Source organism: Elaeis guineensis, chromosome 15 (genome assembly GCF_000442705.2).
Source record: "Elaeis guineensis isolate ETL-2024a chromosome 15, EG11, whole genome shotgun sequence".
Lineage (NCBI taxonomy): Eukaryota > Viridiplantae > Streptophyta > Magnoliopsida > Arecales > Arecaceae > Elaeis > Elaeis guineensis.
This window is the reverse complement of record NC_026007.2, coordinates 74754056-74780195: the sequence shown is the minus strand read 5'-3', so window position 1 is coordinate 74780195 and position 26140 is coordinate 74754056. Positions and strand designations below refer to the sequence as shown.

Genomic DNA, 26140 nt, shown 5'->3' with positions numbered 1-26140 from the left:
TCAAATAGTATTTTTGGAATTTACATTATTTTTATAAATAAATTAATAAAATATATTATTTTAATAAATAATTTTTTTTAAAAAATTATTTTGGTAATGAACTCCCAATCAGGCCAATGAGTTATCCAAGGCATGTTAGACTAGCTGATTAAAAAAATAAAAAAAAAGAAAAAAGGGAAATGCCTATTCAATGAATCAACTTTGAGTCTAGAACCAATGGTTGCCTAGGTGCAATTTTGCTCCTCGAAGCCACTTTGTTAGGCCAACATTCTCGGTCCAACATCAAGCAGTTTGTTTTCAAGAAAAAGAAAATGTGAAATCTAAAAATAACATATGATAGGTTAATAAGAGAGATCATAGGCTTGCCTCTTAAGTCATAATCATCTCATACTTTACAAATAATATCTTGAAAAACCAATGAGCAATGACTAAGCAGAAAGGGGTTTTGGTGTTCTATTTACTGCTCTTGTGCCAAAGCACTAGGCTGCAATTTCATTTCAGCGAGATGACCAGCCCCAAAGGATTATATACCTGTAAAGCTTTTTTGAGAAAATATATACCGGTAAAGCTGTTTGGTTTTTTTGACTCCTACCACAATTTCACTTAAACACTGAATTGTGCCATCAAAGATTTTATTTAAACTTGACTCGTTAGTTGTGCAGTGTAGAGCTCCAAGTCGACATAACAAAAAGTTGCACTTTCTTCGGCATGTTCCATTGTGGTTCATCTTAGCCGTCTTCTTCATTAGGCCTATGCCATAATTACTTTCGAGATGATTCAGCCAGCTTTTCCATGATGTCCGTCGCTCCGGCTTTAGCTCCCATCAGGAGCTTCGCTCTAACCTCACTACATAGCTGAACGAGTGTACGACTCCCGGGTGCCACCTTAAGTAAGGGGTACGATGTAAACAGTTGGGTAAGATTGGTGCAATGTTCAGATTAATCTTGTCCCACTCAACAAGATTAACTGTCACCAGGATAAACTTAAAAATAGGTTACAGATCCAAATTGACATTCACGAGTACACCAGCCGCATAGCTTTATGACAACCTGAGATATTCATTGCCATACCACCAACTTGAAACCTGACAAGCTATAAAATCTGTACAAAAAAAGGGAGCAGAAGACTTTCTTATAAGTCTTATTTCACCAAAAAGGGTGAACAACTTGTGGACTAAAATACAACAATATTAACAGGGACACCACATGTCTAAATCAGTGTATTTCGACCATGCGATACGACCATCTACTAGCACATCGACCAAAGCGTATTTCCACCATGCGATACGACCATCTACTAGCTTCTTGGCTTCTTGACCAAACTCATGGATCAAAGTTTTAGATCCCTTCATTGCCTTTTGAACGACTGCAAAAAAAAAAAAAAAAAAATGCAATACAATTTATAAAAAAAAAACATTTCCTACAAACTCTTGACAATGAATCAAAACGCCAAAAAACTTTTTTTTCTTTAAAAAAAAGAGTCAGATGACTTAAATTTTTTTTTTCAAAAAAAAAAAAAAAAAAAAACCTCTTCTAAGGGCAGGTCCTTACATCAACATTTTTGCTTACATCCTTCAACTGCTCAACCAGTTCCTCCCTTGCCTGAGCAGCTGCCATGACAACATAACACCAAGCAGATCATCATCATTGGTTACCAAAACTCTTAAAGATGGCATGTAATACTTTTATATCCTACTTAGCCGGTCATACAAAAATCCAATCTCTGCCATCCAAACACCTTTTCATGTAGCTGAATGATATAACAAAATCACCCAACCGATCAAATAATTTGTTGGCATCTCTAAATGTATGTCTGAACAATACAAGTTTATCAGGCAAGTGAGTGAATGTGAAACTATCATGCAAAATATCTGGGTCATGTATAGGCTACAACAAAGGCTTTCTGTCCAAGTCCTGACCTCTGGACTAAGATGCATGATCGTATATTTCATCATAATTCAATGACTTGAACATACCCGAGATGAATCTTATTTACATAAATAGTTTTACATGGAAAGTGGTTTTGAAAGTAATAATTAACAATCTATTAGCACACACATTCTCATTAGCTATCTTATCACTTGAACTCCCTTGGAATTTCCTAAGAGCTCATTAAGCGATGAAAGTAAATTACCTTTGGTAGAAAGCTCTTCTAAAGTCTTTGATGTTCGCACTGCAAACCTTTGAAATGTTGGGCTGTACAGGTATCAAGAATCTCATAACATCAAAATACAATACAAAATTGACTAGCACAAATAGACTGCCACTAAATAACATATATCACCAGATGGGAACATTGTGCCACCAAAAGTTGCCATACCAAGACGCAGTAAAATGCATTGCATGACAGTTTACATCAACATTATCATATCACTGGGGAAAGCCGTTAAGATGATATAAAAGTATGTCTCATTATCATGCAAATCAGCTTCAAGCTGCAGCTTTTTATATTCGTTGAGAACGGGAGGAATATTTTTCACTACTTTAATATAAAATGTAAATCAAGAGTCACATGACCACCAACCATATGGCTAATGTAAAACAACAACAGACGCATTCACATAAACTCATGGTCTCATGTCATAGTTTCAATAAATCATCAATTCATATGACCAACATATTCAAAATAATTGGTATGACATGTAGCTCCCCGACGTCCAAATGCAACAAAGCAGATGTGCATTGGATAGCAAGGGGAACCTTGTTTTTCTTGCTTCACTTGCTCACAAGGCCCATAAAATGGAAGAAATTCATAGGCACAAACATAAATGAAGCACTCTTACAAAATAAAACAATCATTCATACACGAAGACGAGTTAATGAAAAGTCCCAAAAGTCGAGTTGAGAGACAGTTTCACATTAGGTGCAGGACTGTGGAGTGCGGATTGACATCTCCATTGAGAGCCGAAGGAATTTTTTAATAAAAAAAGTAGATACCCAAACAAGTAATGATTAAACTAACACGATCAAAATTCCCATGCAGGAAAACAAAATGACAACTCAGTCCCTTAGATGTTCTTGATTATGCGATCATCCCCGCTAATAATCATTACAGGTCTGTAGAATCATCACCATTGTCATATATTGCAATCAAGAAAGAATCCATCAACAGCAATATGCTATATGGAAATTCAACTATAATACCACCCAAATATAGAATGTAGAATTAGTAGAACCATTGGCCAAGAAAAATACAAAAAAATAACATAATTAACAACTGCAAAGCAAGAAGAAAGCAGTAGTGGTGTGAAACAACAAAGCATTTTAACAAGCAATCATAGGCATTCAGTTGGTAAATACTTGAAAACATTATGACAATTAATATAGCTTAAAGGGACAGAGCGCACTGCAAACTGACACAATTCTCAAGGATCAGTTTAAGAAGAAAACAGCATGAGCAAACAAAAGAACTGACACCAATGGTGTCGTCATCAGCATTATAAGTTGGCAAACAGCTTAACGTAAAGCATAACAAAAAAGGGATCCAGAAAACCATTAAAGGATTGCATATGGATCGCGCAAGAGAGAGAGAGAGAGAGAGTTGATGTTTTCCACTGATGCCTAGCAACTGACAGCTCAGTCCCTTAGATGTTCTTTGATTATGCGATCATCTCCGCAATAATCATTACAGGTCTGTAAGCTCATCACCGTTGTCCAGGAATGCCAGTACACCAGGGGAAAAAAATCGATGATCATTATAAGTAGAAATACGTAGACATCTAGAAAAGCCAAAACCCCATCCCACTCACATACAATCATGCATTGTTTTCAGCTTGAATAGAGGGAGCTATTTTATCTAATCATACGACACACTTCAACCAGCAATTTTATATATATATATATATATATATATATATATATATATATATATATATATATATATATATATATATCTTCAAAAAAAAAAGTGTATGTAATTGATGCAGTATGCCGACGATCAATGATAGACACCGATGCCGGCAAAAGGCATGGCAAGGATTACAACAATCGATATGGCTTCAAGGGAACGAGTCAATTGGGAACCGAAATATCCTCAATGACCAGATTATGAAGCGCACATAGAGCTAAAAAATGAAATATACTAAACCTAAATCAGTATTCGAACAAAAGAAAAAAAAAAACGGAAAAAGAAGACAAAAACTGTAGATGCCCTGAAGCAAATCTACGCCGCTTAAATGAAAAAGGAGAGGAAACGAGTCATAGAAAAATCTTTAATATAGCTTCAAGGGACCGAATCGATCGGGCAAAAAGGGTAACGATCCCGCCCGCCGACCAGATAAAGAAGCATCGAGAAAACAACTAAAAAGATTAAAAAAAGAAAAAAGAAAATGACTCTCCAAATATCTTATCATTCGGAAGGCACGTACCACAAAAGCCTAATGCATACCAGAGAGCCATCCACCGTTACGATTTTTATACCAAGCGCATACATTTGTTCGGCGGAAAAACAATCAGGGAGGGAGGGGAAAAATGCCTTTGGAAAAATGGACGAAGGAGATCATTACTTGTTGGCTAGGCCCTCAACGACAACCTCGTTGACGACGTAGCTGATGACCCTGCCCAGGAAATTACCTCCCGCCATCGATCAGATCGCACCTGTTGCTGCTGCTCGATCGAGATTCCAAGCAATCAAGTTAACCCTCCGAAGAAGATAAGCGCAGGAAAGGGGAAAACGAAGGAAAACCCTACCTAAATACGCAACAAACACAGCGAAAAGAAACAAGCCGCCTCTGGGAAAATTATAAACGGAAGAGAACGCCCCAAAGATCGGCAGCAAATTAGGGTTAGGTTACCAGGGGTCACCTCCTAATTTATAGACGCGAGTCCGATGGCTATGGAGGGTTGGGATGTGAGCGCTCGGGCATCGACGGTTGGGATTGGGTACGTGTGCCAGTAGAGAAACCCTAATTCCCAGTGAATTACGGAGGCGGCGTGGAAGAGGAGGGCGCCCCCGCCGCGCGGTGAGCATCATGGGCTTTTAGGCGGTCAAGCCCCTTAGCAGAGTCCAGGGGGCACAAAACTCCTCGACACGTGCAATTTCATGGGCTGGACTTAACTGCACAACATAGCCAAGCTTTCAAAAAAGATAAATTCTTTATGTGCCGTAGGCGCTCTAAAAAATTTGATACGGAACACATCATTTTATATTTATATAATTGATCATATAATTATTATTTTTTAATATATATTTAATATTTATATTTATATATTTTTTATTTAATATATTATAATTTTTTATATATAAAATATCATAATATATTCAAAAATTATGAATTCTACGTTAAATTTTAATTTTTTTATTTTTTGAATACAGAATACCATAATATGATTCAAAATATCATAATATGATCCATAATATCATAATATATAAGAAATATTTTTATTCAACTACTTTCCAACATATATTTAATTCATGCAATTTTACTTTCTCGTTAAAAAATTTTGAATGATAAAAATTCAGACCGATAATTCGTGTTCACGTTCACAGATCGTAAACGAGTCTTGTCGACTTAAAAATATAACACAGATTAGTTCTATCCGAACATGATCCGTTTAATTAATCAGATCAATCTGTGGAACACGAACACGATATGAATATACAGGAATTGATATGACATATTCCGTCTGATATGATTAATAATCGTATTGACGGGCCAAACAACTACACGATCCGCTTAATGATCTATTTAATTAATTGATTTATTTATAAAATTTAATTAAAATAATAAAAATTTAGTCAAAAAAATTAAAATAATATAAAAATAATTAGTTATCTATGCTAATTCATCGCTCTGAATTTCATTGTTATTTATTTTAGATTAAGATTATAATTTTTTTAATTTTTCTTATTTACTCTCCAATAATTTTAAAATAAATATATTATATATATTTAAATATATATATAACTTATTAATCTATTTTAATCTATTTAGTTAAATAGATCAAAACGTGTCAAAATAGATTACGCGAATCAATCCGTTTAAGATACGAATTTATCGTGCAATAAACAAGTCGATTCGTTTATGATCTAAATCTATTTATTTTAAATATAAATTTGTTTAAGTACATATCGTATTGTATCTGTATCAACGAATCGTATCAAAAATTTTCTATCTTAACGAAAATACTCCTATTCCTTAAAAAAATATGACATCTTATGCACATTATAATATTTTATAGATAAAAATTATAATTTTTTTGAATACAGAACATCATAATATGAATATAAAATATCATATTTTTTTAAAAAATAAAAATATTTTTTATTTAAAATTTTAAATTAAAAAATAAAATTATAAATATTAAATATATATTAAAAAAATAATAATTATATAAATTAATTAAATAGTACGTTCCATATCGAATTTTTTTATGCCGCCCCGACGCACAAAAAAAAAAATTCAAATCCTAAGCCCGAGGCCTGGCACATGAGCGGACATCAAAGTTGCGCTGCGCGCCTGCATACGGCTCAAACAAGCCCATATCAATGTAACACCTCCGTGTCAGCGTAGATTTTTTTTCCTTTTTTTTTCCTTCCTGCGCATAACAAATTCACGGGCGGGAACTTAAGCTAGAATTTGGATGGGCTCTTAGAAGGTGGGGGGACCAGGCAAGCCAACAAGCTTGAATACGAAATGGGTCTCTGGTTTTATACTACAAAATGGGATGCTTTTTATTCGACAGAGTAGAGTGGTGGGAATTAATTCGCTTGCTATCCACCACATCCCCCCTACCCGATCACAAAGGATTATGGATGAACCGTTCCAAACCATAATGACTATAAATTTATAGTCACCCATATCATACGTAAATGTTTGGTTGCAAAGAATTCATTAAAAAAGGTTTTTTTTTTAAATTGTGGAGTGTGAATGTAGCAATAACGTTTAATATCATTATACTTGAAAACATAAATTAATATAGTAAGTTTTAGAAAAGGGCTTTCACGCTATTTTTGCTACAATTAAACGTACTCTAATCGAATCGCACTTCTTCGCATTTCGTCCCGCTCGAACGAGATTATATAGTGGGAGAACCCAGTCTAAATGAATAGAAGTTGGAAAGATGCTGGTACGGCACCCGATTTCTCTGAAGAAATTGCTACGTTTTTAGCCGCCCCGTTCACTTTTGACCATATCTATCCTACATGTCGGTGCACTAAGGCTGAACCCAGTAAGTTGGGTGCAGTGGCCTGGGACCACATCGTACGCAATGCTCCCTTGTGATTAGAAATGAGATATGCGAGTGGGACCCAGAACCGGAGGAGATGACAGGAGAGGGCAAGTTTTCAGATGACAAAACGATGCGGGAGGGTCGGACGCTAAGGGGGCTGCTCTGCTGGCAATGTAGCAATTTGCCAGTTGGCAGCATCACATCCTAGATCTGGTGCTATCCTTGGAGCACTGGACTTGCTCATCGGCATGTGTGAAGTCCTTTCATCAAACTTTTGATTTGATTCTTTGATTTTTGGTTTGGGAAAAATAGAGAGATTTTATTTTTCTAGCATGGACACCGAGGAAAATGTTTCTGCCGGCAGTCCGTGTTTTTGTCCGATTAAAGCTAAAAAATGGTTAAAAATCATGAGATTTAGTGTTGTGCACCATGGGATGCTTTCCGGAAGGTACACTTCTGATAAAGATTCAATTCTGATCGGAGATAGCTCGAAAGTTAAATATTAATCTCTCGCAATCTAAAAAGTGTAGATGACATTTGGCACCATGTTCATTTTTTTAAAAAAAATTCAAAAATAAAAAATAAATATTATTTATTGAGATAAATCAATCGATCTCCATAAATCTTCAACGCAAACCGACCGACCTCCGACTTTAACCCCACAAACAGACATGATCTTGAAAACGACTACCAGTCGAACATCGACCAAGCAAACCGATACTACTCTCAACCGACCAACCGAACACACCTCACTGATTCAAGATCGGCAAGCGATCGATGTTTGGACACTACAGACAGCGAACTATTTCGATCATCGGTATTTCAAAGTTCTCAACCGATGGTCAACTCCCGACGCATAGTCGACCGACTCGTTCGACATATCATAACTGTCATGGATGGTTATCCCTCAAATATCGCGGTGTAATCTGTGGGAATTAATAACCCACCATGAAATTATAGCTCAATGATTCTATGCCATAAAATGCGGGACCATATCCGACGGTTACAACTATCTTTTCTATAAAAAGGGAGTAAGGCAACAGCATCGGAGAGCCACTTTCTAACTGAGCTTTACCACCTTTCTCGTTCAAAAATACTATTGCCCAGTCTCCCTCCCTGACTTAAGCATCAGAGGGTCCCCGTCGAAGATAAGACGACGAAGGAGTTGGCCGCAACAGATTGGCACGTCAGGTAGGGGAGAAGACAACTCGCAATGATAAAAATCAGAGTTCAATAATCAATAGCAATCGGATCGACGAGGCACTCTTCCCACAGGGAAGAGGGTCCTCCCCTGCCTCTAGTAGCAGAGCTTAGTTCCTCACGACCCGTGATCACCATAGACGTCCATATTACTGCAATCGTGTAGCAAATAAACGTTCTTACGGAAGCGGTCGGAAGCCTCCAGCAGCAGCAGACCCGGCCACCATAGCCGTCGGGGGAGCAACCAGTGGCGCATTCGATGCCATCAAGGCACAACCGCCGTCATCCACGGCAATCTCCATCTCTTCCTCCAGAGCGGCCATCTTGGCTCTCTCATCGGGACGAGAAGCGGCAGTCGCGACGCTCTCGACGCGCCACCCACCATTCACGGTGCTCCTCTCTTTCTCAGTTGGATCAGGCAAGGAAGGAAAAGCGACCACGAACGCCATCTGCTTTCTCCTCTAACTCATCGAAAGGTTCAACCCCTAGAGTTTTCCACCATCAGCGGCTCGAAGACTATGAACGTAAATTCGAAGAAATCGACCGCCGACTTGCCCAACTTCACGTGGATGGTCAGAAATCTTCAAACGATTTTGATTTTCATACCACCCAACCTCTCTCTCGACACATCTTGAATGAGCCGATCCCATTTCGGTTCAAGATGTCGCAAGTGGAGCCATATGACGGCTCCACCGATCCGATCGACCATCTTGAGAGCTACAAGGCTCTTACGACGATTCAAAGGGCAACCGATGCTCTCATGTGCATCGACTTTCCGGCGACTCTTCAGAAAGCTACTCAAGCCTGGTATTTCGGGCTTCAGTCAAGAAGCATCTATTCTTTTGGATAGCTCGAACGTTTCTTCATGGCTCACTTCAGTACCAGTCGAAGGCCGCCACGAACTTCTGACAATTTCTTCTCGATCAAGCAGGGAGAGACTGAGTCGTTAAGAGATTTTGTGGTCTGATTCAACACGACCATACTTGAGGTTAGGGACCTCAATGAAGATATGACCATATCGATCATGAAAAGAGGCATGAGGGGATCTTGATTCACGTATTCACTGGATAAGACTCTCCCTCAGACGTATGCTAAACTCTTGGAGCGTGCATACAAATATATGCGTGCAGACGAAGGAGCTTCTGACTGGCACCAAACAGAAGGCGAAAGTCAGAAGAAAAAGCAAAAGAAGAGTGGGGCTCCAGCCGAATCAAGTAGGCCCCCGACTAATAAGCGAGCCTCATCCCGACGATAGAGTCCAAGGCCGACGTATAACAGGTATGACTCCTATACCCTTCTTTCTGCTCATCGTGCATAGATCCTCGTGGAGATCGAAAGAGCGGAATATCTACGGCACCCTCTGATGTGCACCATCATGAAGAAAGAGATGATCACATGCCATATATGGATCCAAGAGCCAAATTGATGATTTTGCTCACGTGCGTAGAAGCATGATGTGCTGCGAATCAGATTTGACAGGAATTTGAAAGAAATTATTGCTTGAAAAAAGAGCCGAGTTTAGAAGCTTATTTTGTTCTTCCTAATTCACCATGATCTCCAGCCACCATCATTTCCATAATAGCAAGACGCAATCAAGGTTGTTTTGTTCTTTCTAATTTACCATGATCTCCAGCCACCATCATTTCCATAGTAGCTAGATGCAGCCAAAGTTATTTTGTTCTTCCTAATTCACCATGATCTCCGACCACCATCATTTCCATAGTAGCAAGATACGGCCACTATTATTTTCTTTGTAGCAAGATATAGCCACCATCATTTCTATGATAGTCAAATTCTGTTATTTCTTCCATCTACTGAATGTCTTATGTTCCCTCTCTTATCTATATAAAGGAGACGACCTATGTATTCAATTCAGATTTCAATAAATGAAAATGAGTGTTGCTGATTTCTCTTATCTAACCCCTGTGTGTTAGTGGCGAGTTATAAACCCTAGAACTTATCACTCACATTCTTCTTTTCTTGAGTGTGGCTTCTACCCCTTTGTGATCTGATTGTGGCAATTTTCTTATCAATCAGATTTCAAAGGTTTCTTTTTTTTTCTCTTTTTCTTATGCTCCAATCTTTATTCTTACCTACACAAGATAGTTATTTAGGCCTGGACACATCAGTTTGGTATCAGAGCCTAAGGGAGTGTTTGACATCCAAATCATGTTTGGAGGAGATGAGGCCCCTGTCATTCCTAGAGACATGAGTTTGGAACAAGCTCAGATTATGGGGCTCCAGCGGCGTCAAGAAGAGATGATGGAGCAACTCAATCACCTAACACAAGCGTTTGAGCGGTTGGCAATACTTTCTCCACCACCACAGCGGCATGGCCATCCAGCATCACGACGAGTTGATCGCAATGATGAAGAGGAGTATGACGAACCCGGAGATGATGATGGTGTGGAGGAACACCCATGGCAAAGGCGGCAGCAAAGGAGTTTGGGAGACAATATTAAGATGAGGATCCCATTCTTTAAAGGAACCAGCTCATCCGAAGAATATCTGGAATGGGTGCAACGTGTGGAGAAGGTCTTTGAATGTCAAGACTATTCTGAGGTAAAAAAATATAAACTTGCTGCCCTTGAATTCACTGATCATGCTAATCTTTGGTGGGAGAATGTGAAAGCTCAGCGTAGGAGGGATGGTGAAGAGGAGATCCGAAACTGGAGGCTTATGAAGCGGATCATGGAGAAGCGATTTGTCCCTCAATATTATAAGCAGGAGCTGTACATCAAGTTACAAAGCTTGAGACAAGGGGGGATGTGTGTTGAGGATTATGTCAAAAAATTTGAGATGCTGATGATGAGATGCGATTTGCGAGAACCTCAAGAACAGACCATTGCAAGGTTCTTAGGAGGCTTGAATAAGGAGATTGCTGATACGGTGGAGTTGCAATCTTATGTGTTCCTTGACGATGTGATCAAACTTGCTGTTAAGGTGGAGAGACAGCGCAAGCGTGGTGCAAGTAAGCCAAGTAAGACTACCAACTCATCTTCCTTATCACCATGGTCCGTCCCTAAGCGGTGCCAAAACAAGTAGAAAAAGGTGATTCTAGCAAGCAAGTCACAGATGCAGCCAAAGAAAAAGAGGTGGAAAATTCACAACCTCCCAGACGAAGTCGAGATATCAAGTGTTTCAAGTGTCTTGATTACGACTATATAGCCTCTGAATGTCCAAACAAGAGGGTGATGTTTATTCGGGAGTCACAAGAAGAAATTGAAAGTGAAGATATTTTGGAAGAGGTAAAATAAGATTATGTGGAGTTTGCAGATGAAAGAGAGCTATTGGTTATTCATCGCAACCTGAACCTACAAGCCAAAGTGGATGATGAGTAGTGCAAAAATATCTTCCATACCAGGTGCACCATCCATGATAAGGTATGTGGTGTTATCATTGATGGAGGTAGCTGTACCAATGTGGCTTCTACTATTTTGGTAGAAAAACTTAATTTGATGACTATGAAGCATCCCCGTCCCCATAGATTGCAATGGCTTACTGACGATGGTGATGTGAAGGTTACAAAGCAGGTTGTAGTACCTTTTTCTATTGGCAAGTCCTACAAAGGTGAGGTTGTTTGTGATGTGGTTCCTATGAAAGCCAGCCATCTTCTTTTGGGAAGACCTTGGCAGTACGATCGGAGGACTATTCATGACGGCTTCAAAAACACCTATTCATTTGCCAAGAATGGAAAGAATATAGTGTTGGCACCACTTAGCCCACAACAGGTCCAGAAGGATCAGCTTGTGAGTGAAAAGGGCAAGAAAGAGAACCTATTTGCCAACAAGGGGGAAGTGAAGCGAGTTTTGACTAACCATGAAATTATTTTTGTTCTTGTAGCTAAGCAGGTTCCAAGTGAAGAAGTCTCCCTTCCACCGCAAATGAAGGAGATCTTGAAAGAATTTACAGATGTGTTTCCGGAAGAGTTACCAAAAGGATTGCCACCAATCAGAGAGATCGAGCATCAGATTGATCTCATTCCAAAGTTTGTCCTTCCAAATAGACCAGCCTATAGATGCAATCTCGAAGAGGCCAAGAAGTTGCAGCGACAAGTTGCGGATCTTTTGGAGAAGGGTTATGTAAGGGAGTCTATGAGCCCATGTTCAGTACCAGCTCTGTTGGTACCAAAGAAGGATTCGATTTTGGTGGTTGTGGATCGATTCTCAAAAATATCTCATTTCGTGCCATGCCACAGAATCGATGATGCTTCACATGTTGCAGAATTATTTTTCAAAGAGATAGTACGTCTGTATGGTATACCAAAAAGCATTGTATCTGATCGAGATGTCAAGTTCTTGAGTTACTTTTGAAAGACCTTGTGGAAGAAGCTTGATACTAGATTGCTCTTCAGCATGACTTGCCACCCGCAAATCGATGGTCAGATCGAAGTGGTAAATCGTACCCTCTCTTCTTTGCTTCGCACTGTTGTTAACAAAAATATGAAGAATTGGGACGAGTGTTTGGCTTATGTTGAGTTTGCTTACAATCGTAGTATTCATAGCACTACTAAGCATTCTCCTTTTGAAGTGGTTTATGGGTTTAATCCTATCACCCCACTTGATTTGGCACTACTTCCAATCAGCGAAAGAGTTTGTATGGATAGGAAGAAGAAAGCTGAGTTGGTTAAGTCCATGCATAAGAGCATCAAGGAGCAGATTGAGAGGAAGAATGTGGCTTATGAGAAGGCAGCCAACAGAGGAAGAAAACAAGTTCGCTTGACACCAGGTGATCTTGTTTGGATACATCTTCGCAAAGAATGATTTTCAAACCAAAGAAAATCTAAGCTCATACCGCGTGCTGATGATCCATTCCGAGTTGTTGAGAAAGTGAATGACAATGCTTACAAGATTGAATTGCCTGATGACTACAATGTGTCCGCTACATTCAATGTTCGAGATCTTTCTCCTTACTTCGAGGATAGTTTGGATGATGAGGAAGACTTGGATTTGAGGACAAATCCTACTCAACAAGGGAAAAATGATGTGCACCATCATGAAGAAAGAGATGATCACATGCCATATATGGATCCAAGAGCCAAATTGATGATTTTGCTCACGTGCGTAGAAGCATGATGTGGTGCGAATCAGATTTGGCAGGAATTTGAAAGAAATTATTGCTTGAAAAAAGAGCCGAGTGTAGAAGCTTATTTTGTTCTTCCTAATTCACCATGATCTCCAGCCACCATCATTTTCATAATAGCAAGACGCAATCAAAGTTGTTTTGTTCTTCCTAATTCACCATGATTTCCAGCCACCATCATTTTCATAGTAGCAAGATGCAGCCAAAGTTATTTTGTTCTTCCTAATTCACCATGATCTCCGACCACCATCATTTCCATAGTAGCAAGATACGGCTACTATTATTTTCTTTGTAGCAAGATATAGCCACCATCATTTCTATGATAGTCAAATTCTGTTATTTCCTTCCATCTACTGAATGTCTTATGTTCCCTCTCTTATCTATATAAAGGGAGGTGACCTATGTATTCAATTCAGATTTCAATAAATGAAAATGAGTGTTGCTGATTTCTCTTATCTAACCCCTGTGTGTTAGTGGCGAGTTATAAACCCTAGAACTTATCACTCACATTCTTCTTTTCTTGAGTGTGGCGTTCTACCCCTTTGTGATCTGATTGAGGCGATTTTCTTATCAATCAGATTTCAAAGGTTTCTTTTTTTTTCTCTTTTTCTTATGCTCCAATCTTTATTCTTACCTACACAAAATAGTTATTTAGGCCTGGGCACATCACCCTCCATCGATGAAAATGAAAAATCACGATCGAAGGAAGTATTGTCGGTTTCACTGTGACCATGACCACGGCACTGAACAATGCATCCAGCTCAGGGATGAAATAGAGGTCCTGATATGATGAGGCTACCTCGAAAAATATCGGAGGGATCCAACGACTCAACCTCCACCCGACTAAAAAAGCTGTAAATAATCAGCCGACCGTGGGAGTCATCAATATGATCTCTGGACGACTGAACTGAGAGATAACTCCCGAAGAAGAGTCGGCAAAACGACAACAACTCAATGTAATAACTTTTTCGAAAAAAGATATTCAGAGAATTCAAACTCCTCACGACACTGCTGTTGCTGTTTCGACAATTAGCTTATAAAAGCATGACGGATGTTTTATTCTACTCGACTTCCTTCCAAATGCAACTACTCAGAGAATCAACTGCTTTAGTATCGACTATATTTCGATCCTCTTGCAAAAATCGACATTCCGACTGTGATTTTAAAGCAACATCAAGTATGCAGGCTTTTACTGTAAAAGTCAGAGGATCGACTATCTCGACACCGAATATATTTTAGCTTTCACTGTAAAAAGTCAGAAGACTGACTTTATCTCGACATCGACTGTACTTCGGCTTTCATTGTAAAAAGTCAGAAGACCGACTTTATCTCGACATCGACTGTGCTTCAGCTTTCATTGTAAATGTCAGAAGATCGACTATCTCGATATCGAATATACTTCGACTTTCACTGTAAAAGTCAGAGGATCGACTATCTCGACACCGACTACATTTCGGTTCCCTCGCATACCCGACCCACCAACTACAATTGGAGGCTAGCGCTGACGATGCAGATTTTCTCCACGAAAGCTGCGCTGCCCTCATAGTCAGCTCTCCATTAAAGTAGCTAGCTAATTTACCAACTTAGTATCAACTAAGAAAGGCAAAATACCAAAACGACCAAGGTCAGATTAGAATTATACCGACACGGCCATGGCCAGTCGAGGGATATTTGGCTTGCCACCAATTATCAAACAATACGACGTATAAATCCGATCAAGCTTCGGATAATGGATATTCGACTTACCATCATTATCCTAACTAAATACATTGGAAACTACGCGACTAGCAGATTTTACAAAGTCTGTGAAATGGCCAGATCTATGATCTACATTCGGAGATTATTCTACAAATAGACATTACAGACTCGACGATACAGAGAAGCATTTCAGAACAAAAGTACTTCTTTTATTATCAAAAAAGAGAGATTACAAAATTGGACCGAAGTCCAATTACATCTTTCTTTACAAAAAGAGAAACCAAAGAAAACGCCGACTAATCTTCATCGCCGTCCTTCGCTTCACTGAAGAATCGACATGCCCATCTTGAATCGGCTTCTTCGACAAACTCCACCTTCCAACTCGGAGGACGATATGACTCGAGTTGAGCTGTGAAGATGATTGATCGATCATATTGCTTGGCCAACCACATCAACAGCTTGACCCATTCATACGGGAACAGAGAGGGTCTCACCCGATCGACGACCACACCCTCCTCGTATAAGAGCTAAAGGAGGACTTCAGATTTTCATCCACCACCGAAGATGTCCTTGATCATGCAGCTGAGATGGGGACACGGGATATACGGTAACAAGTCGTTGATCCTACCATCGGCACCAGGAGTGAAAAGCTGACATCGATCGAAGCACAATGCCGCTTCCGAAATCAACGAACAATCGGACCCAAGAATAAGAAAACTCCCAGTCTCGACAGGGAGTCGTTGGTCAGAACCTCCGACCAACCATCCCCTGCAGGAATCTCACCCATTGGAAGAACCATCAAAAATCCAAAGGAACTCAAAGAGAAAACGAGAAGAAATGTTTTCGCACGAAAGCAGCTCTCTGGCAAAACTCTCCCGTCAGAAGAGACAACAGCAAAGTAAATACCTGACTGACAGCGGTCCTTTATATAGAGGAACACCTAACGGTCTGGATGAAAGCGGCCAGATCGAGACAACACCAGATAACAACATGTGGTAGCATCCGGACCCATCATTGACCCGACGACTTAATGCGTCTGCACCAGATTAAATCACATTACCTCCATCCGCGTGAATAGCTCCGACCCAATGACATCCCGACGAGTGACGAAAATCTACATAGCAGAATTAAATCACACGATGTTGGTTCGCCTTCCCGATATAATGCCTGACGCCGACCCACATTTCACAAACGATGCCTGACATCAGATCTTTCTGCTGATACGATAGCTCAAAGACGACAAAGTGGTTTATCGGCTGTACTCCAAAGAATGTGGCGGCAGAGTCGGAATTCGACATGATAGACAACAACTCTTTTCATCCAAAACAATTGACCACGTGGCGATACACACGGTAACTCACCATTGGACTCAGAAGTGGGGGGGCAATTATTGAGATAAACCGACCGACCCCCATAAATCGACTGATCTCCAGCGCAGACCAACTGACACCCGACTCTGGCCTCACAAATAGATATGACCCTGAAAGCGACTACCGATCGAACATCGACCAAGCAGGCCGACACTACTCTCAACTGACCAAGCAAACACACCTCACCGACTCAAGATCGGTAAGCGACCGATGTTCGGATACTACAGACAGCGGACTACTTCGACCGTTGGTATTTCAAAATTCTCAACCGACGGTCAACCCCCGACGCATCCCCCGACGCATAGTCGGCCGACTCATTCAACATATCATAACTGTCATTGACGGTTATCCTTCAAATACCGCGGTGTAATCCGTATAAATTAATAACCCATCACGAGATTACAGTCTAATGATTCTACGCCATAAAATACGGGACCATATCCGACGATTACAACTATCTTTTCCATAAAAATGGGGTAACGCAACAGCATCGGAGAGCCACATTCTAGCTGAGCTCTACCACCTTTCTCATTCAAAAATACTGTTGCCCAATCTTCCTCTCTGACTTAAGCATCGGAGGATCTCCGTCGGAGACAACTCCGGTCAGTATGGACGTTATTTTACAGGTTCTCGTTCCTGACGACAGACGACGAAGGAGTTGGCTGCAATACTATTTTAATTATTTTATTTTTAAATTATTAAGAGTTTAAATATGTCCAATATATTTAGATATTTTAAAAATAAATACGACAATGGTGGTCTTAGAGCTAGTAACGGTGGTGGAGACACCGGATTCTTTTTATTACTATGGTTGAATAACTTAAATCGATAGATTGAAAAATCAAACTGAATTTTTCATAATTTTAAATAAAATAAAAATATTTAAATATTATTATAATAATCTCATGCGGAAAATTTATTATTGTCGTGTCGTTGTTGTTGGAACAACATCTTTGCCAGACCTTAGAGTGTATATAACTACTTGCATCAGGCACTACGATATTTTAGAAATGTCCAGGGAAATTCACAGAAGCTTCCATTAGTACAATGCCATTTTAATTGACCATATAAATATTATTATAATAGAGATAACCATATGGTGTTAAAAAGAAATCTATAAAAAAAAAAGACAGACACAAGTTCTAATTTTTGTCTCCTTTTACCATCACTCTACTTATGTACTACCATATGAAATTTCTTGTATTCCATCTAATCTCTATTCCATTGTTACATGGATAAATGCAAGGATTTATAACCAATCAAGACCGGCGAATCAATTTCCAAAATAATATTCTTAGCAATGCTAAGTAGGCTTATAAAATGTTACTCCACCATCTCTTGGTAACTATGATACCTTTTTTTTTTTTTGGGTTTTGGGGTTTTGGGGGGAGGGGGGGGGGGTGTTGGGTTTAATAATAATGATACTTTTATAAGAAATTTAGCTTTTTGTGATGATCAAAATTATTACTAAAACTTATAATCTTGTCACTGATGGAATTTCTTTGACAATAAACTATCGTCGCTAGTCGGTCGTAATTATTTTATCGCTAAAATCATCTATGATAACTTAAATTTCTTATCACTGAATCATTTTTTTTGTGACAATAGAGCTTGTCACTTAATATATTACAAGAAAAAAATATACAAAAAATTAATAAAAATAAAAAAAAATAAAATAAATGAAAAAATAAGATCTTTTCCTGCATTGATTTAAAATTTATTTTAGTATAAACGAAATGCTATAAAAATAGTAATGTATTCTTAAAATATAATAAAAAATTAATAACAAAAAATGACAATGAGATTCACAATCTTATCTAGTCAGTGCGATCAATAACTTCATTATGTTGTATTAAATCTCGATTTTATATAAGCAATTCTAATTTTTTCATAATTTCTTTCAAATTTCTTCCTGATAAAATTTCAACAATGTCCATATGTGAAATTACAATTAAGAGATAACCAATTGAAAATAAATCCTAAATATAGTTTAAAATATTTATAGGGCTATAAACTAAAAGTACTAAAAATATCTTAAAAAATTTAAAATTTGATATATTTTTTTTTAAACCTGCCTAACATCATATATACCATATCTCTTTAGAATAATATTTTATTTTAATCTAAAAACTCATTTAAATAGAGTTAAAAAGTTAACTATAATAATAGAAAAAGAACCATCTAAATGATCAAATACTCCATTGTTAAGTGATATGAGCAAACATAAGTAAATCAATAAGATCACAAAAGAACATGAAAAAAAATCACTCAATTAATTTACTCCAATAACAAATGATACAATATAATAAATTTTAATAAAATAAATAAGACAATACCGTTTGATCTAATAAAATTTGGCAGCCATCCATCATGTCCATAAAAATCAAAAAAAATATAAAAAAAAGAAATCATGTGCGTGCAAGGGTATATCATGAAATAAGTGAAAAAGTGAGTATCCACCGATACTACAGCTTGACACGAAAGCCCTACGCTTTATCCTCGCGTTCAAACAAAAATTAATACTATTATTATTTTTATCAGTTTGTATTAAATATATCTTAAATCTTGCTTATCGAGAGATCTATAATTAAATACCAACAATATGGAATAAAAAATAAAATAAGTACAACTATAAAATATAAAAAAATAATTACAATGTCAATCAATATAAAATAAAACAATACTATAAATTAAATTTAGAAAATATCCTAACAAAATACCAATAATAAGATAATAAAATTATTCATTATACTATAAAAAATAAAAAAATAATTACAATAACAATCAACATAAAATAAGACAACACTATTTGATCTAATCTGATAGATAAATTTAGATCTTGAAAAATAATATAAAAAATAATAAAAATATTATTTTTAAAAAATAGATTAGTATGTTATTATTTTTAAAATTAAAAAAATAATATTATTAATTTTAAATAGTAATAAATTAGTATTTTAAAAAATAATATGTTATTATTTCACCTAAAAACATGAAAAAACACTCGATTTACTTACTGTGATAATAAATAATATAATAAAATAAATTTTAATAAAATAAAATTATAAATTTTATAATTTTTTAAATTATTAATAAATTAATATGGAGTAAAAAATAACAAATACTTGCTTAAAGATATCTACTCAATAGATAGATGCAAAACTACAAAATCTTCCAAAAAAAGAAAGTTATAACTCACTTTTTTCTAACAAAAAAATATATTGATACCATAAATATTATTTTTATCATTGAAAAGTCTATTAAGATAGTAGCAAAACTTATAATTTTAAAATTATATTTATACTAATAAATTTTTTATCATCATTTAATTATCTTCAAGTTGTTCAAGTAGAAAATCGAATTAACATCAAGACAATAATAATTTTTTTAATTACTAAATAATAAAAAAATAATCTTAAAAAATAATAGATTTCAATAAATTTTTTTGAGAGAAAAAGAGAAAGCTATCTTGTCTGCTTAAAGCCTTTCGTCCGATTGATATGGATCTAAAATTTTCTACTTGACCACTCCGAGCCTCCCACCTGATTGAGACTTCTACGAATGAAAAAGTAAAAAAAATAATTTTAAAAATATAAAAAAAATCAACAAAAATAAAGAAGATAGAAAAATTAAAAGGTAAGATATTTTTCTGCATAAATTTAAAATTTATTTTTTTCATAAATTAAAATCTATAAAAATAATAACATATTTTTGAAATATAATAAAAAATTAATAATAAAAAAATGATAATGAGATTCACAGTCTTACCTGCTAAGTGCAGTCGATAACTTTGTTATATTATATCAAATCTCAAATTTGCATATTAAACCTCAACTTTATTATGCTGTTTTGAAGTCTCCTCCTAGAATCTAGAAGTTATCAGATTTATATCGATATCATTTCATTAAGCTAATGAGAGAATACAAAGCATAATGAGTGATCAAATAAACTAACAAAAAAGAAAAAGAAATGCAACTCACATTTCGTAGCTCAATTCTCTAAGTTTCTTCTCGAGCAAAATGGTAAAATGATAAAAAATAATAATTAGAAAAAAAAGAACAATCAGTAAGAAATAATATCACTAACCATATCTTGGTTTAAGGAAGAGAGTTTATAGCCAGAGCAGGATCAGATAATTTGTTTATTCCCCATCAGTATCATATAGTTTTTAGCATCATATGAGAAACCTAATTCGATTTCTCATGAGCTATGTAGGAGGGTCACTGTTTTAGTAACAATAGCCTTCTGCTCCTTATTTTATAATATCATTTAGGAGAAAGAGCGATTAGAGGATCCAGACACAAGTACTGGCATGATGCAATAGCCTTACTATCCCAAAAAAAAAAAATCGAAACACGGTTACTACTGTGGTGCAGCAGCTTTCCAGTGCCCATGAACTTGGACAGACATTGCTGCTAGAATTTAGCAGCCATCCATCATGCTCATAAAAAAAAAATTTCAAACAAAAATTAATACTAATATTATTATTATCGATCTATATTAAACATATCTTAAATCTTACTTATTAAGAGATTTATAATTAAATACCAACACTATGAAATAAATAATAAAATAAGTACAGCTATAAAATATAAAAAGATAATTACAATAACAATCAATATAAAATAAGATGATACTATAAGTTAAATTTAGAAAATATCTTAATAAAAATACCAATGATAAGATAATAAAATTATTCATTATACTATAAAATATAAAAAAATAATTACAATAACAATCAATATAAAATAAGACAACAATGTTTAAATTGATCCAATGGATTGATTCAGATCTTGAAACATATTATTTTTTAAAAAAATAATAAAAATATTTTTTGAAAAAAATAAATTAGTACTTATTATTTTTAAAATTAAAAAATAATATGTTATTATTTTTAAATAATAATAAATTAGTATTTTTTAAATATTATTATTATTTTTATAATATTTTATTTTTAAAAAATAATTTTTTTTTTAAAATATTGATTTCATCTTTTATCTCTCCCCCACTTTTATTTTTAAAATATTATTTTTTTTAATTTTTTAAAATATTATTTTATTATTACTAAAAATAATATTTTAAATTAATAATAATAATAAAATAATCATATTTTTTAAATATTTTTTTGAAAATCTTGTTTTCATCTCTTATCCCTCCCCTACATTTATTTTTTAAAATATTTTTTTTATTTTTTAAAATACTACTTTATTATTATTTAAAAATTATATTTTAAATTATTATCAATAATAAAATAATAATTTTTTTTTCTTTTTCTTCTCCCTCTCCAAATATTTTTTTTTTTACTTTCCCTTTTCTCCCTTCCCTTCCCTTCCTCCACCCCCGCCCCACCATGTGAGGCCCAAAATCTGAAATATCTAATACAAAATAGTAGATCATAGAAACAAATTTTACTTATTTTTTCATTTATTGTGCCTATGACCACTCACAAATAAAAAAATACCATATAATAGGTTTTATTAAAGAAAGAAATCTAAAAAATAAATTATCATGAGCGAAAATACACATCCTAAAAACAAACCTAACAACAAAGTCGAGATGACAACAATATGTGCAACAGATCTACAATAGTTTTCATGAAAATGACATGGAGAACACAATATGATGGGTCCTAAATATATCTCTTATCATAGGCAAAGCAAAAGCTAGAGCTCTAATCAAAATCCATCAAAAAAAACATCAAAAATACATGATTCATTAAAAACATCTCAATCTGTTTCTTAAATTCTTCACATATGTATCATCATGAATGAAATCATAAAGATATTAACCAAATACAAACCGATCTCTAGAATAAACTCCAAAAATATCAAAAGTAAAAATCTCAGCTTTTCCGCACAGGACACATTGTGATCAGATCCAAACCATTAAAAAGAAAAAAATTAGATCCTTTAACCAAACCCAAAAGGAGAGGAAAAAAAATCTAACTTCCATGATTCTAAAAGCAAAACTAAGAGATTTCTTGAGCATCAGATCAAACAGTGAGCGAAGTTGAGAGAGATAGCCGAAGCAACACACTACAAATGAATCACCATGAATGAAATTAGAGTTTTGAAACAAAATCATAATCAAATTTATTTTTTCTTTTTCTCTTTTCTCTTTTTTTTTCTTTTCTTTTTCTTTCTTTCTCTTTTTCCTCTCTTCTTCACGAAATAAAAGAAAAAACTGCTCCGAACCTCACCGTCGCCGCAATGGCTTACGCATGCCAACCCCACTACTACAGCGCTTGTGCAGCGACGACACCGAGCCCCTCCCTCTCGGCTCTTATCCCTCTCTCATTTTTATTTTTTAAAATATTATTTTTTTTCTAATTTTTTAAATACTATCTTATTATTATTTAAAAATAATATTTCAAATTATTATTAAGAATAAAATAATAATATTTTTTAAATATCTTTTAAAAAAATTTTGTTTTTCTCTCTTATATCTCCCCTACTTTTATTTTTTAAAATATTTTTTTTTCTAATTTTTTAAAATACTACTTTATTATTATTAAAAAATAATATTTTAAATTATTAATAATAATAAAATAATATTATTTTTTTATTTTTTCTCTCCTCTTCAAATATTTTTTTTCTTTTTTTTTTCTTTCTTTCCCTTCCCTTCCTCTCGCCACCCCCCAACCCACCCCCCGCCCCCACCACGTGAGGCCCTGGTTGTGGCCTCACCGGTGAGACCCATCTCTGATAAATCAAGATCCAATGGTGACTGAGACCTAGTGGCATTAAGAGACCGACAATCTGATCTAGATCGAAAGATTCAAACAAAAAAAAAAGGCAAAAGAAAGAAAGAGGGCCAACGGTTCTTCTCCGTCATGCTCCTCCTTCCCTCTCTTCCCACGTGTGATCATCCGACATGGCACCACCTGTGACAACCAATGCTGGTTTCTCTCTGCCGTGCCCAGTCTTCTACTTCCACCCATCAAACAAAACACAAAAAAAAATGGCCGCTGGCTCCTTCACACTGTGCCCTCCTCCTTCAATGGCGGTGGCGGAACAAAACCGCCGATCGATGGAGAAGGCAAGAGAGGTGACGAGGATGGCAGTCGGTGGAGAAAGTGGATGTGTAGTAGGAGAGAAGGGAGAGAGAAAAGAGAGAGAGAATCTCTCTCTTTTCTTCTTTTATTTTTTTTTTCTTTTCCTTATTTTCTTTTTTTTTTCCCTTCACAGAAAAGAGAGCTGTGTACTCTCTTCTGTCTCTCGAAACATGAACAGGGGAGTCATCTTCCCTCATTCCATACCCCATCGGAGGCCATAATTGACGATCGATGGCCGACGGTAGCTGGGGCTACTGCACCGCAACTTAAAAAATCCAGACTGGTGGTTAGCGGTGACCATCGATACTGAAAAAAATCCAAAACAAAGGGGCAAAAAAATAGTCTGAAACAAGAGTGGGTTTTCAGTCCAATTTTTCGATGATTCTCGACAGAATCCGAATGACCGTGGCATGCTAAAGATGGGAGAAGATCTAGAAAAGAAAAATAAAAAAGAGATGGGAGTCCTAACCTTATCTCCGACGAGGATTTGGGGAGTTCTGTGGGAAGGGAAGCACCTGAGAGAGATCGGAGGGGATGGAGCCAAGGATGATAACAATAGATCCGGACATTGCAGTGCCGATGGCGACGACGGAGGTGTGGAGGAGAGGGAGGGCAGAGGAGTAGGGGAGAGAGGAGAGCGAGGAGGGTCATCACCATCACCGACCTCACCTGGAGGGCTCAAGAAGGTTCCACTGCACGCCGACGAACAAAAAGGGAAAGAAAGACATGGGAGGATCTCAGGGCTCGACAGACACACGTGGTAGGCTAAAATATTGACGTGCATTGTGCTCTCGTGCTGGAAGAGATCATGGCTCTCGTTTCATGTATTGTATAGATTTTCTATTACAAATATAATGCAACGGGCATACCTTGGAGGCTAATGTGATAATAGTAAATCTATTTAGAGATGAGTTCTCTTGTCATAGAAAAATCTTAGAGAGACAAGAGTTTCACTTGTCACTGAAAATAAGATCTGTAGCAACTTATCATAGAAACAAATCATTCTTATCACAATCCAATAATGTAAATTGGTTTTGGGACAATAATGACATTGTTGAGTGACAAGGCTTCTTGTCATTGAAAGTGCTTAAAGTGACAAGAATTTTTGTTGTCATAGAAAATCTCATATGTGACAACTTATCATTGTCACTGAAATTTAGTTACACTTGTATATATCTACCATTCTTCAATGATAATTTATTGCTACAGACATTCATCTCATTCACAAGCAAACTAAGAATCCAAATACATCTCTCAACATATGCATTTTAGTAGAACATCCAAAATAAAAAACACAAGCTAGTACTAGTAGATCATAAACACTCCATATTCTACTTAATTGATCAAAACCAATAGTACATGATCCAAGACATTCACATAGTTTCCAATTTTGCTGTTTGTAATTCAACAGAACATCCAACATAAACAAAAAAAAAAATACTGACTAGTACTAATAGTTCATAAGCACCCTACATTCTATTTAACTGATCAAAATGAATAGTCTATAACATCCATGTTTCCAAATTAAACTAGTTGATGTACTCCCATAATGTTGACAAAAGTAGCTGTTGGGAATAGTGTCCCAAAGCCAATCGTCAGCCTGTTGACGGTTGTGCTCCTTTTGTATTAGTACATGAATTATAAATAAATAAAAATTATTTTGATATTTTTTCATCACAAATATTTCATCTTCTAATGAACTCCTGTGTTGTGGTGAAGTCCTTAGGACTATTTAGACTCGACAAAGGAGGATTTGTCGCTTAGTCCTTAAACATGTTCGCGATCAAATGATACGTTGTTACCAAGGACGACAACGTTTATCGAGCATAGGTCGTTGTGTGCCATATGGGTTGGTTGTCCTCATAACCAAAGAGTGTGGAGATATTGGTATGGCATACAGGTGAGATGTAATGGTACATCTGCACTGAACGTGACCAACTCCGGAGCTATTTCTACTGTCAAGATTTGCTCCGATGGGATATGGGTATAAATGTCCCTCCGACCTGAGACCGCTACGGTGACTTGCAAGCAACTCACTGTACTTAGGCACTGGACTACCTGAATTTCTAATTCAATGACGGAAGGCTGCTGGGTGTAGTCAAGTACTTGACTTGTCGGTGCGTGTGTCAAGATGGGATTGACCACTCCAGTTTAGGAGCTGTGTACAGTCGTGTTTCAATTTAGCAAAATCTTGGCCAGGGTAGTCCTAGTGAGGAGTCACAGGACTAATTGAGTTGAGCACGATTCGGATGATATCATCAGGGTTGACAGTTTAACCCTGAGTCGTCCTAAACACAGGGGTCAAAAGGGATGAATTATACGGTAACCATATTCACGTAGGTTCTGAATGTTGCGATTGCGATTATTCGACCTATCTGATCGTCGGGTACCATTGCTAGATGGTCACTTTGATTAGTACAGGAATTGGTTCCTGTGCTACCGGCTTAGGTTCGAACCTGCGGGGTCACACACATTAGTGGTTCCTTTCTGATCAGATAGCTAATTATGAGTCTTATGTGTCTGGGACTCTATGATTGAGAATTAGGATTCTCTGATCATGAGTTCCA

The 26140-nt window shown here is 36.3% G+C and overlaps 1 protein-coding gene and 4 non-coding genes across 5 annotated transcripts; 1 reads left to right on the top strand and 4 right to left on the bottom strand.

The window, feature by feature from the left end:
• Nucleotides 1-1038: 1038 nt before the first annotated feature.
• On the bottom strand, nt 1039-4971 carry LOC105058807 (uncharacterized). Its single transcript, XR_012137122.1, has 5 exons — nt 4689-4971; nt 4474-4604; nt 2134-2195; nt 1551-1609; nt 1039-1365 (listed from the first exon to the last, which is right to left on the bottom strand). It is a non-coding gene; the product is annotated as an uncharacterized protein (transcript).
• Nucleotides 2638-2777, bottom strand: LOC114914855 (small nucleolar RNA snoR136). The gene has a single exon (XR_003802714.1). It is a non-coding gene; the product is annotated as a small nucleolar RNA snoR136 (small nucleolar RNA).
• On the bottom strand, nt 2994-3081 carry LOC114914842 (small nucleolar RNA SNORD25). Its single transcript, XR_003802701.1, has one exon. It is a non-coding gene; the product is annotated as a small nucleolar RNA SNORD25 (small nucleolar RNA).
• Nucleotides 3570-3654, bottom strand: LOC114914858 (small nucleolar RNA SNORD25). The gene has a single exon (XR_003802716.1). It is a non-coding gene; the product is annotated as a small nucleolar RNA SNORD25 (small nucleolar RNA).
• A 5567-nt stretch (nt 4972-10538) lies between the features above and the next one.
• Nucleotides 10539-13132, top strand: LOC140854008 (uncharacterized). The gene is made up of 4 exons (XM_073249134.1): nt 10539-10904; nt 10992-11383; nt 11734-12493; nt 12698-13132. The coding sequence occupies exons 1-4, from the start codon at nt 10539-10541 to the stop codon at nt 13130-13132; spliced, it is 1953 nt and encodes a 650-aa protein (XP_073105235.1).
• The last annotated feature ends 13008 nt before the right edge of the window (nt 13133-26140 follow it).